The sequence below is a fragment of the Podarcis cretensis genome (assembly GCF_951804945.1).
Source record: "Podarcis cretensis genome assembly, chromosome: 11".
NCBI lineage: Eukaryota > Metazoa > Chordata > Lepidosauria > Squamata > Lacertidae > Podarcis > Podarcis cretensis.
Window position 1 is genome coordinate 30798876 of NC_137180.1, and position 13761 is coordinate 30812636.

Here is a 13761-nt window from a genome sequence, read left to right on the forward strand (position 1 = left end):
AATTTGTTCCATTTCAACCATACATGGTTGAAAGCCAGCTGGTTGAAATTTTGCAAGTTAAACACAAGTAAAGCAGAGAGCTTAAAAGCTCTTTTTGTGCAGAGAAAACCCAGTAGACGTACAGCCTAAGAGGAAACCGGCTTTTAAGTCTTGTGCTGTTACGGTACTTTCCTTAAGAAGTAAAGCAGTGAAACCTTTGTTAAGGAATACTACTGGGATGGGAGACACTTTGGGTCATTCATTAGTTATGATTAGAAAACTAGGTTGTTGGCAATACAAACTAATAAGCTTTATTTGTTAATAAATATCTGGTCCTTGATCACGATTTTGGCATAGCTTATTGGAAAAGATGTTTTTCAGCTGTCAACCAAAGATCAAAATATTTTCAGGGTTTGAGCCACAGTGATTCATGTTTGCCCTTTAAATGTTAACAATTTTATGTTAGCTTGAGTTTGGAGATCAGAAAACATTTGTGCAAATGGTTTAAGAACAGAGTACACCACACTTTGTTGCTTGAGTTAGAAATACTAATTGCTCAGCACTGAAAAGCAATGAAGTCAAGAATGTATGGCACTTCTAGATTGCCACTATTTTCCAGGAGGGATTCAAGTACATACTGGAAATTTAGGTTTACACAGTTAAGTGGATTAAAGTGCTCTGTTGCCCTAGTAGTGCAACAAAGCCATTTTTTTTTTAAAAAAAACAACCCTACCCCAGACCATTTGTGATTTAAAAAGTGATGGTGAAATGTACTGAAAAAACATGGGATGAAAAAATGATTAATGGGAACACATATAAACACTCCATGAGCAGATCAGGATGAATGTTCATTGTTGTAGAACCTCCCCTCCAACAAATAAAAACGAATGCTCAATAAAGACCAGACACAATGCACACCCTCAAGCACTTCTAAATGTTTGAATCTTCTTTGTAATGTCAGCATATTGCGTTCATTCCCCCCCTGGCTATGGTGTTTACATTACCCCCCCCCCCAAAAAAAAGCCAATAAAAAGAATAATTGGAACATTGTGTTAATAGTGCCCTGAGTTTCTTTGCAAATATTTGCTTTGCTTCTCTCTCTTGAGTTGAAAAGGTGACATGATGTATTTAAATTTTAATAAATTTTTAATTAGTTGGGGGGGGGAACTATTCTGTAAAGTAACTTTCATTCTCTTCATAGCAGGGCTAGAAGGACAGAAATTGATCTGACGGGGGGTGGGGGGAGAGGGCAAGATTCTGCCAAAGGAAAAAGCATTTTAAGGCCTCCTGAATTCAACGAGAACAATTTGAGAAAACGCTTAACTGAACTCTCTCAAACAATTACATAATGAGCTTCTTACTGCAGTTTAATCTTTTCTCAAAAGTTTATGCATGTGCTGCCCCAGAGTTATGTTAAGGAAGGAAACAGAGTCTCAGCACAGGAAAAATGTTAATCCCAAAGTAAAGCCACTTTTAGTAAAGGAAAGCCAGCGGCGGACAATGCCCAAGTTAGTGTCAGTGGAAGAAAAATTCAGGTATGCTAAACAGGCAACTTACCAGAATGCCTATGAGCTCTACATTGCTCCCCAGGCAATGATCCAGCAAGAAACCATACAACTTCCCTGCTTTGGGTGAAAGAAAGGGAGGAGGGAAACCCCACATACTTATGGTGAATTGTGAAGCCTCCAGTGAGCTCTGAATTATGATCACTGTATGCGATTCCTTGCTTGCCATATCATGAGCCAGTCAAGGGGTTTTGGACACACAAAGTAGTTGAAGACATATCCTTCCAGACCAGCCCTCATTTAGATTTTGCCACTGACTGTCCTAGCATTAACCATATTGTATTTCTCACACATACATGCCTGGGGTGGGAAGCCTCAGGCCATAGGGCTGAATGTGGCCCTCCAGGGCATGCTATCTGGCCCTTGGGACCCTCTCTGGCCATGCCCCTCATTGGTCCTGCTGCAAAGCCTCTTCTTGTGGTTTTGCCTAGCTAGAATGTGTCCTTGAATGTTAATGCTTATCTTCCATCCAGACAAGCAGTGTGTAGAAACTAGCCTAATGAGCAAACAAAACAAACCCCCAAAACATCTGTGTGGGAATTGCGGAGACAAAATGTAACAATGAATGGGTTTGGAATGGGGGCGGGGAAGTAAACACTAGTAGGAAACCCCTCTGGGCACAGGATTAGTAGAAGGCAGAAATGCAAAGCAACAGTCCCCTGAATTAATAGTATCACTTGCTCCGGAGGTCCGTTCTTAACCTGAAACTGTTCTTAATTTGAAGCACCACTTTAGCTAATGGGGCCTCTTGCTGATGCTGCACCGCCGGAGCACGATTTCTGTTCTCATCCTGAAGCAAAGTTCTTAATCTGAGGTACTATTTCTGGGTTAGCGGAGCCTGTAACCTGAAGTGTGTGTAACCTGAAGTGTATGTAACCCGAGGTACCACTGCAGTGCCAATATGTGGCACCATCTGAAAAATGGTCAGTAGAAAAATACTGCAGGGAGGGGTTGGGAAGGGTAGTTTAGATTGTTTGACATGTCAGGCTTCATTAGCGAAGGTGGTATCTGAATTGTAATTATACTTTGTATCGATGCCTCAGGCATCAAAGCTTTGCCATCTCAGATGTTCAGGAACAAACCAAACAAGATTTGTTATATATATATATATATATATATATATATATATATATATATATGAATGATTGGTTTAAGTGGAGAACTGGGTGTGAACATTTGGAAAGAGATATATTAAAAACAGTTAATGACTTGTTGGCAATTCAAAAGAAGTTCCATACATCATTCCCCTTCATCAAAACTTGTCATCTGTTAGTCAATTACCTTGCATTGCTGCTATATTCTATGACTCAGCATGCTCATTTCTAAGGTGAGAGTAAACACATATATGAATCATCCGCATGCAATGATTTTATATATATCTATATCTGGGAGTGACTTACTGGAGCACGTGTATTTCTGAAAACCAGAGCATGGCAAGTGACCTGCAGGGTTGAGGCGTAAAAATTTGGAGCAGCTAGTCACGTTCTGTTCTGTTGTTTGGCTATATTTTTGCAAAAAATAAAAAATGCCCTAGAGATTTCAGACTTGGACCATCAAACTAGATGATCCTACTTAAAGTCCAGAGCAAACTGGATCAAACTTGCAGATTCTCCTGACGTGGCTATGCAGAAACAATTTATGTACTGCAAGTGAACAAACATTGCACACTTTTTGTGTGTAATAAAAGTCCAAGAGCCTGCAAAGCTGCATAAGGAAATGGCAAAAATGCAAGGAGGGGGTGCACAATCATTTCCCTAACCACTGTTTTCTCCCCTTTAGGAAAACACATGTTGGTACACCATAGAAGGGAGCAGGTGGGATGGAAGGAGGGGGAAGTGGTGGGTTGGGGAAAGGAGTTTCTGCAGTGGCAGATGTAACTACTTGGGCTTCTGATCCATAGGCTCAAGCTGTTAGTTTGTTTGATTTTTTTATTTTAGCTACTGTTCCATTTGGTTCCTGTACAAATATTTTTAAAACTCTTGGCAAAGAACAAAACACTTTGCAGCAAAGTTATACAAACCAACTTAGAAAACAATCTGAACCAACTGAAACCTTCCAAATAAATAAAGCAATATGGTTTTATAAGCTGAACATGTTCGTATTTCAGAAAACAGAAAACAATATTTCCCTTTTTGGAGATTTTTAATGCTGAAAGAATGGCCAATGGCAACAATTTTGCTTGGCTGCAGTAACACAGCAACGCTGAACATTTGATTTCTAGCACTGAATCCCACACACCATACAGAATCATGGGAGTTCAGTTGTCATCTGTAAAGAAGATCTATTCATAGACCCAACAGAACTGAAGAAATGCTTCAAAAGGTTAAGGAAGGCTGCATTCTATGCAGACGCCCCATTGATTATGGTGGGGCTTAGTTTTGGGTAAACATGCACAGATTGTGCCATTTGCCCAACATGTTGAAATGTGCACTCACAACTTACTGATAGCTCACAATACAGTATCTCACTGCTGGTGAAGTCCACGAGCCCCACTCTAAACACTGCAAGGAGGAGTCTCTCTTGCTGCTATAGGTCATATATTATGTATTAACCACCTTGCTGTCTGATGGAATGTTGAAGATCCTAGCTCTTTATTTGTAAAGAAATTATGGTACCTGTTAGAATCACCAAAGCTGGTGTCACTAACCTGGGGGCTTATAATGCACAAATGCAAGGAAAGCAACATACTGAAACTATACTGAAACTGGTCCCTTCCTCACTCAGTCTCCAAAGCCTCATGCACAGTTCTCCCTCCACCCTTTCTCCCATCTTCTTACATGGCCGATGGGTAACGGTCATGTGCCTGGAATGCTGCTGTGAGTCAAACATCAATCTGGGAAATGCAGTTTCCCATGTTTATTTTCACAGTGCACCAGGTACAGAAGGGAGGCAGAGATGCCTCACTCTGCTGCCAGATCCAGATAACTGATATCACTGGGCACACAGCTGAGTCCAATTTGGTTTAGAATAACCCAAGCTTTCTTCCATAGGCTTTGTGGGGGTGGGGAATAGAATCCAGCTGATTATTGAGCTCTTCCAGATCCAAAGCAGGTTTCTTCAGAAGTCATGGCACTATTTTAAAGTGACCAAGACTACTCTCTCTCTCTCTCTCAAGGACCAAGAGGGACATTCCCTCCCTACTCTGTGTAATGAGGCACTAGGGGCAAAGGGAAGCTGCATCTGCAATGGACAGTTCTCAACGAGGCATCTTGTCTATGCAACCAGGCTTCAACAACTGGAACTCATCCACCGGGGCTGGACTAGGTAGTGCCCTAGATACTACCAAAGATTGACAGTGGCATTCAAGTATCAATGGATCTGAGCATCTTTAACCTTGAAGTGGCTAGCCTTAAAGTGTCACAGTGTGTGTCCAAGTGTTGCTTTGCATCCACAGATAGGCTAGTTTGCAGGAGATTCTTAACTACCGGGAAAGCTCTTCAATGAACTCCTAACATCTAATCTGAAGCCAAAGGAATTTTTTTAAAAAACTACACCAAGCTTTGTATCACCCAATAGTACCTTCTACCTTAGTACCTTCTACCTTAAAAGGTCATTCATATTTCTTATAAACACAACAGGCCACAATCCAATAAGCAAAGTGCGCCAGAGTGCATTCATTTAAATGAGCTTAAGTGCACTTAACTCTGAGTTAGAGTGTTGCCAGAGTTGCTCTTTCTCTACAAGTTATACTTTCTATAGGGAGAGCACAATTCCTTTATACATTTCACCCTCAAAAGACTCACCTATTTCTGTTTAAAAAAATGTTCCTGTTGACACATCTTGAAACACATTACCTCTTAGTAAAATCATGTATTTTTGCTTCTCAGAATTCCTTTCCTATCAGGTTTTTCATGTCAGTAGGTAGACAATACCATTTTTAATTGCACATATCTAGTTCAAGTCCTTGCTGCAAAATAGGACTACTTACTAGTGACTATTAAGTCACAGATCAACTGATGCAGTCTGTAACAGCATACAAAAATTAAGAAGCAGATGCATGGCAGAAGATGCTTGAAGCAAAAACAATTACAGATGGCTCAAGCATGTTGCATGCCACCTACAATAAACACACACGCATACACCAGATGACACAGTCTATTGATGCCATACACATCACCATTTTTATTAGTACCATGCCATAATCTTGCTTTGTGAAAAAGCTACCAGAGACAACCTCCGTGATCTAGAACTTTATCTCATTTATTCATTGAATTTATGTGTTCATTTTGAAGATTGACTAGCTCTGATGGGCTTACCAGCCCCATGTTTGCTACTGCAGATGGATAACAAACTACGACAAAAGAAGAAGTAATAAAGGCAATAATCCACCTGGCCTCTTCATGCTCTTCAAGTGATAACAAAAGTTATATGAAGCAGCAGGTACATAAAACTGACTTGAGCAGCAAGATCCTAAGCATACTAACTCATTAAACCCTCTGAGTTCAATAGGACATATTCCCCTTAGGTAGGATGACAGAAATGCAGCTCCCTGTCATAAAATCCACCACTTTTCTCAGCGCTCTTTAGTTTAAAAGAAATTGAAAGACACAAATGGCAATCTAAACTTTCCTTTCCGCTCTAATTGTCTCAGAAGTTTGAAGTAAATAAGCCAGGAAGTGGGGGGAGGTGAAAAGGGGAAATGAGTACATCGTGTGATCAGATTGTACTTCTTTTTTTCTCTCTCATGAGACAAAGGAGTTGGGTATCCAGGACTTATGCCAACAGGAAGTTCACTAACATGACTTCTTCCTATACGTAGAAATAAACTGGCAGAAGATCAAAACGGAATGAATAAAAATAATAGCAAAAGGGATCCCCAGTATGTTAGGTATAGTACATTTGGAGAGTTGCTCACTGACTTTAGGTCACTATAAGTGCTACACTTAAACTTATCTGACCTGAGATTTAGAAGAAAAAAAATCTATGGGGATTTTCTCACAAATCTGATAAAAGAGTAAGTATTTGTGGAGAAATCCCTACCAATGTTCTGTGGGCAAAATCAACAAAGACTTTCTCAGCACTGCTCAAAATGGATGAAAGGTGCTGTTTATTTCAGTGGGGCCTACACAGAGAACCTTCTCACAGATTATGCCCTAAAACGGTGAAGGACATGGTTGCAAAAAGGGGAAGCCATTCCAGCACTGGGAGAGCTGAGAAGCAGACTCTGCTGCAACATGTCAGCTCCATCAGGCCTCCTCTCCCACAACTGTCATCTGGGGGCAGCCATTTCACCCGGCTGCTTCAGTGGGAGAAATAGGAAGAAGGACTTCTTCACCTGTTTAATTTCTGCATAACACATGTTGAAGGCACAGGAAGCCTTCCAGTAAGAAAGTGGCTACCTATTTGGAGAGACTGCCTTGTTAGTTTGATTAGGACCATTCCATTTTCCATACCTGCAGCATTCGTTCTTCCTCTGAATACATCATCATATGCTTTCCACTGGGGAGTCACCTGATAGGCATGGATAAACACCACAAATACCACCACCAAGCATACTAGTGGAACCAGCACGGCAGTGAAAAGGGCTGCATAAATATTTGGGATAAAGCACCTGGAAAGAAAGAGAAAAACTAGGTAATTACCAGACATTAGAGGCAGTTTGCATGGTGCAAGGGAGGGGGGAGGAATCCGACATTTCTTTACAAGCTACAAATTGTTTAATTACCTACTCAAATAACATGACTATTTATTCTCAAGTGGTCTTAATTGCCTTGTACATCTTGAAATAACGAAAAATCGTAATTATTAAAATGTGATTAATTTTCTTCTTATTCCAATATAAACAAAAAAGAGCTAAGTACACAGAAAATTATTTTTTATAGTTCTAAATATGTTTATTTAATATGGACACTTAATTGCACCATTTCTTTAAAGTGTGCTGTGTAATTTTCCATTTTGAGCCTTTATAACCACAAACATCTTTTTTTTTAATAAAAAAAACCACTTAAGAAAAAAATCAAGGAGTTTCGTGTGTAATGAAAGGCAATAATTTCCATTGTAGTTAAACCAAACTACATGCCACTTGGAGGCTGAAGCCATTTTTCCTCACCAAACTACCTCCTCTTGCCATTTCCTCCTCCTTTGTGGCTGTTTGCTTTTTTCATCTGTTTAAATTATAACTTACACTGAGTATTTTTACACTGTGGTGGGCAAATGGGTGAGGCTAGACGTCTATATTCCAATTTGGCAATCAAAGAACAGGTGGAAACAAGTACTTTTCTTCTGCAAATCCAACCGTGGGTGGGCAAATTAGGAGGGGGAGATGGATGAGCATTGCGTTAGTCAAGGATGGATGAGAACATTGCCTTCTTCTCCACTGATGGAAATTCAATGTCGCATCTTCCAAGGACAACTTCACTGGAATATTTTGTACAATGGATTTTAGCGCCTAGTGCAGAAGCAGTGGCTCTAAACAGGTTTTAGGAATGCAGGATGCTTATACTGAGTCAGGACATGGATCCATCTAGCTTTTAGTACTGCCTCCACTGGCTGGCATCATTTCTCCAGAGTTTCAGATTGGAGACATCCTCAGTCCTGCATCAAATGTCCCACCCATTAGCTACAAGCCTTCCCTAAACTCAATACATATTCAGTTCCCTTGACTTACTTACTTACAGTTCCCCTTGCACCTGCTTGCATTCCCTTTTTAAAACACAGCACTGCTGAAAAGTATGCCTCTAGTACGTGCTAGCATTACAGCTACTGCCATTTTGTATTCTCCTTAGTAAAATGCTGAATTTCTCAATTTGTCTCAGTAAAGTTCTTAGGACCTTTAATCTACATCATTAAAGACTGCAACTCTAAGCATGCTTATCTGGGAAAATATCCAATTGAACTGAATATGGCTTAATTCAGACTAAACACATATAAGATTGCACAGACAATGACACATAAGTTACGTATTTTATTCAGAAAATAAACAGGTTTTTGGCTGTACGGGAACAAACATTTTCAGCTCAAGAATTCCTATCAACAGGATGTTCCTGCCGTTAATCCACTCTTAACATCTTCAAGGAAGCACACAATCATCTGATTTTAGAAACTTCATGAAGCATGAAGGATAAAAATATACGTCCGGCTTAAGAAGAGAAAACACCATTGTCAATTTAGTTTCCAATGAATACAAATAGATTTATTTTTCTCCATTGCTAGGCACAAAGCTCCAAGTAGATTCCATTCCTTTGGGCTTTAATTTCTGAACTCTTGTTATTTCAAGGAAAAAAGATTTATAGTAAAAATTTCAATTTCTTTTGGCAGGTATGGTGCACCCATGCCTACTTTGCTTTTTACATAGCAAGAACAAACAGGCGGCGGGGGGGGGGAGATAAAAAAACCCCCCAAAGCTACCTATTAGTTCTCCAAAATATGAATGTGTAATCTTTATTAGTACAGTCATTGTGATTTAGGCATAAATATGATTAAAGGCATCCTCATCTGACTGCAACCACCCATGTGCAGGTGGCTTTACAAAGGATTCACAACAGATGTTCTGGACATGAACAGGTGGGCATACACTCCAGTATGCTGAGCCATTATTGAGGAACGGGTGGCAACCATTTCACACAGGGATTCCATTCCTGGTCCCTACGTGTGTTGCAGAGCGCGTATAAGCATGCCCTACCCACTTCCGGGTCCAAAAGGACACACGCGTCAGCCTAATGAGAGTTGCTGGGCATTTAAACACATGCCATCCCTGTTTCTGTGAATTCTAAAGGAAGATTTTAAATTAGGATTGACTCATTCCCCTTCATTCTCATACCTCTGTTCACACAATCAAATTCTAGATTCAGCTTGAGTTTAAACTAGAAGCAACAAAGGTCAAAGAATAGGTTGAGCCGATCAACAGAAAATAACCGAGAGGAAAGCTACATAAGAAATTCTACCAAATGAAGATCTGCCCTTTTTTCCCCCAGTTGCAAGCCTCTGAAGTAGAGGCCACTACAATTACCGTATTTTTCGCTCTATAACATGCACCAGACCATAACACGCACGTAGTTTTTAGAGGAGGAAAACAAGGGGGGAAAAATATTCAAAACGAAATAGTGGATATATGATTTTTGTGGTTCATGCTGTGGCCACAGACATGTGATCTGACAGTGAGTTTGGAGTAGCCCAATGCAAAAATCCTGAGGATCCATGTGGATCCATGCTTTGTAACCATGGAGGAGGGAAGGAAGGGTAACCATGGATCCTCTGCTCACGACTGCAGCAGATCCCCCCCGCCACCCACAGGCATTCGCTCCATAACACGCACAGACATTTCCCCTTCCTTTCTAGGAGGAAAAAAGTGAGTGTTATGGTGCAAAAAATACGGTACTGGGTACTCTTTTTTTTAAAAAAAATAAATTTTTATTAATTTTCCAATTTTTGACAAACAAAACAAAAACAACATACAAACAAACACATAAATTCATAATTTCTTAATCTTATTTCCATAAGCCTCTTTTCTCGGACTTTCCCGTACCTTCCCCTTTTTGCATCCTTTTGTTTTTAACAATTATTCAACAGCCCTTTTAGCCAATTAAATATAGATTCATTCTCCTTTTCAATTTCACCCTAAATCAAACAAAATTTACCACTGTAATTCTACATCTTCCTCTCCCTTAGCATTTTAGCACTCCTCAATTTTATAGTAGCTCTTAAGATATATTTTAAACTTCTTCCAGTCTTCTTCCACAGTCTCTTTCTCTTGGTCGCGGATTCTGCCGGTCATTTCTGCCAGTCCCATAAAGTCAATCACTTTCGCCTGCCATTCCTCCAGCGTGGGTAGCTCTTGTGTCTTCCAATACTTTGCTAGAAGAATCCTTGCTGCCGTAGTGGTGTACAAAAATAAGTTTTTATCCTTCCTCGGCACCAGCTGGCCGACCATACCCAAGAGAAATGCCTCTGGTTTCTTATGAAAGGTGCATTTAAGTACTTTCTTAATCTCATTATAAATCATTTCCCAGAAGGCCTTAATCTTTGGGCAGGTCCACCAAAGGTGGAAGAAGGTACCTTCAGTCTCGGACTGGGTACTCTTCTTGCTCTTATACCACCTGTAGGAAGGAACACCACTATACCGATCTTACTCTGTTTCCCTTTTAATTCTAAATCACCTTCTTGTTGAATGCTTGATATTATGTGCTCTGTTCTACTGAGTGCATGTAAAGACTTATCAGAGAAATTAATTGGAACATTTTGAAATAGGCTATTGGCAGAAAATCCTGACTTGGCAAAATGAGCTTACCTGCTGACTCTCCATACCCCTAATTCTTTTGTAAGCAGTGCTCAGTTGAAACCCAGGGAACACATATCTGCATCTGCAACCCAGTTCTTGCACATACACACAAGAGGGTGCATGGAACTAGGTGTGTTTTACATCTAATTTGACACTGCTGTGGAGAGTCGCCAGCAAATTCCCTCTGGCATAAACAAGCACAGCCTTAGCTTTAATTAATATACAGTCACACCTTGGCTCCCGAACGCCTTGCAAGTTGAACATTTTGGCTCTCAAACACCGCAAACCCGGAAGTGAGTGTTCCGGTTTGTGAACGTTCTTTGGAACCCGAATGTCCGACACAGCTTCCGATCATCTGCAGGAGCTTCCTGCAGCCAAGTGGAAGCTGCGCCTTGGTTTCCAAATGTTTTGGAAGTCGAATGGACTTCCAGAATGGATTCCATTCGACTTCCGAGGTACCACTGTACGTCCATTGGGCTTCATCTGCACTATACATTTAAAGCCATATCATACCACTTTAAACAGCTATAGCTTCCCCCAAAGTATCCTTGGAATTGCAGGTGCTGAGCTGTGTTAGGAGAATCTTAACAAACCACAGTTCCTAGGATTCTTGGGCCTGGAGCTATAACTGTTGAAGTGGAATATGAGACCTTTAAATGCATGCTGTGGATATGACCCAAGCCTCTTGCAGCCATCAATGAGTGTCCTCCTTATCTGGCACCTTACTCTTTCCCCAGCACATTGATTCAGGGAACTGAGCTCTGTGACTTGCTGGGTCCCTTACAGTAGCTTAAAATGGGTTAAATACTAATATAGCATTTTTTAGTGCAATTTTTAAGAACCAAGTGGACATGTGCTGTTACAGTCAAAAAGGGAGATGCCTCAGACATTATTACTATTACTACTATTACTATTACTACTATTTAAATTTGTATAGTGCCCTATACCCATAGAACTCAGGGTGGTTCACAACATAAAATTACAATTAAAAAAAAACACAAAATACATAACAAAAATAAAAACAAAAACAAGCCACTCTTCCACTCTTCTACAGCACATTTAAAGGGACATCGAATGTCAATCAGCCAAAGGGCCCTCCTAATTCTCCTTTGGCTGATCCTCTTGTCCTAAGCATGATCTCTCTGTGCGTCAGTGTCTTTAGCCAGTACAAACCAATTCATTCTTTCCTTCCTGCAGTGTGAATTGCATATTGTCTCTTACACTGCACAACAGACCTCTCACTGGATTCTGCTGCCGCTTTATGCATGGTGACTGCTTTTAAAATGATTGTGTGCTCTTTGCATGTATACTCATTTTGTCCTTGCGGTTTCCTTTGCTGCCCACAGAATGATGTGGAGAGATGCACAGAGTGCGATGAATGCACCAGAAGAGTTATCTGGTTTTGGCCAGTTCAGTTTGTAAACAATGGTATTACAATTTGAGAGTGTGTGCATATCGTTGTTCACAGTTATTTACTTTTTAGGAGAAAGCACTAAGGCAGTATCTCTGAGTGGATTTAGTCTGCAAATAGCCCTAAATCTACATTTGAAAGACCTGAGCAGAGATTCTGAGCCCAAGTACCTCTTATCAAAAGAACTGCACCTGGTGTTCCCAGCTGATGAACAGGAAACAGCAGACACATGCTGAACTATATGTAAAGGCAGCAGTACAAAACCTTCCTATTGGCTGCTGGTGCTGCTGCATGCTGTTGCTGAGCAAACATTAAGACAAATGCTTGAGGTTACCACTGGCTCAGATCATGTTAGCTTGTTTGTTCTCTGGAAGGAAAGGGGGAGGGGACAGACAGTTGCGGCTGCTTACATCGAAAGCATGGCAGACTGTGAGTCTCGTCAACTCTCTGTGCTACAAAGAAAACACTAATGAGATTGCTATAGGCATTTGTTGCTACGTAACTCCCACAGAATAAAACAGGGAGCTATCTTTTAGTCGACCAACTTTTATGGGTGCTAAAGATCACCTAATGTAGATTAATTGCCCCATCGCTATTCTGCTGCATTCATAGTCAGAGTCTTCCCAGACACTAACTTTCTTTCAGGAGGGCAGCACAGACATCATACATCTGCTCAGATGATACTGCCTCGGTTCCAAATAAATCACAATTTCCCAGGGATCAGTCTGTTTACTATGGTTACTTGAGGGTTTTCTCTCCCCGCACCCACCCACAAACACAGTTTTCTGTGGGAAAGATTATGCAGTAGTGTCATAGGCACCTAGTGGGTTGTATTTTGTGATGTAACTTCCAAGCCAGCCAATAGCTCCTATTTTCCAGTACGTATACACCTTTCTTTCTAAACATTTCCATGGTGCCTGAAACCCCATTCACATAATAAAACTATGTTGGCTGAAAACATGGGAGGGATAGAGTGGCATTGTGCTTGAGGCCTCAACCCAACTCCGGCATACTCAGAAGATTGGGGCAAAGTGAGCAGGAATGATCCCACTCCCCATGCTCAGTCAATGCAGCTTCATAGGAGCAGACTGTGTGTGCTTGCCCTAGCCTCCATCAAAGCACATACTGCTAGTATGAAAACCCCAAAGGCTGCATCCAACATTCTCTGTCTGCTAGTGCAAGGGCTCTTGCACCACTACACGAGTGAGTTTTAATGTTGCACAACAGGGGACTCCAATGCAATAGATGCACTAGCAGAAACTCATTGTGCAATGGATCACACAACAAAGGGCTCATCCACGTTTTCCTTTGCCCCTTGATATCTTCTGTTTGTCCCGTGATTTCTAGCATGGGTCCAATAGGTTTCTCTTTCGTTCTGCTGCTTTCCCTGGGGAAAGCCCACTGTTTACTGAACAAATGTCAATTCACAGAAAACCCAACTGATGTCTTGTCTGATTCAGCAGTAAACCACAGGCTTTCTCAAGGAAAGTGGCACGACAGAACAAAAACCTCCCGAACCAGTGCCTAGGAATCACAGGACAAACAGAAGAGTGGATGATTCCAAAATTACCAACAACTTGCTTATGCAT

The 13761-nt window shown here is 40.9% G+C and overlaps 1 protein-coding gene across 4 annotated transcripts in view; it reads right to left on the reverse strand.

The window, feature by feature from the left end:
• Positions 1-13761, reverse strand: part of ADGRV1 (adhesion G protein-coupled receptor V1) — a 241486-nt gene that overhangs the window by 37208 nt on the left and 190517 nt on the right. For 3 of the 4 annotated variants that reach the window (XM_079995244.1, XM_079995245.1, XM_079995246.1), the window contains one exon: positions 6938-7095. The exons of the other annotated variant lie outside the window; for it this stretch is intronic. In XM_079995244.1, coding sequence (XP_079851370.1) covers positions 6938-7095 — 158 coding nt within the window. The remainder of the gene's footprint in view (positions 1-6937; positions 7096-13761) is intronic. 4 annotated transcript variants of the gene reach the window in all.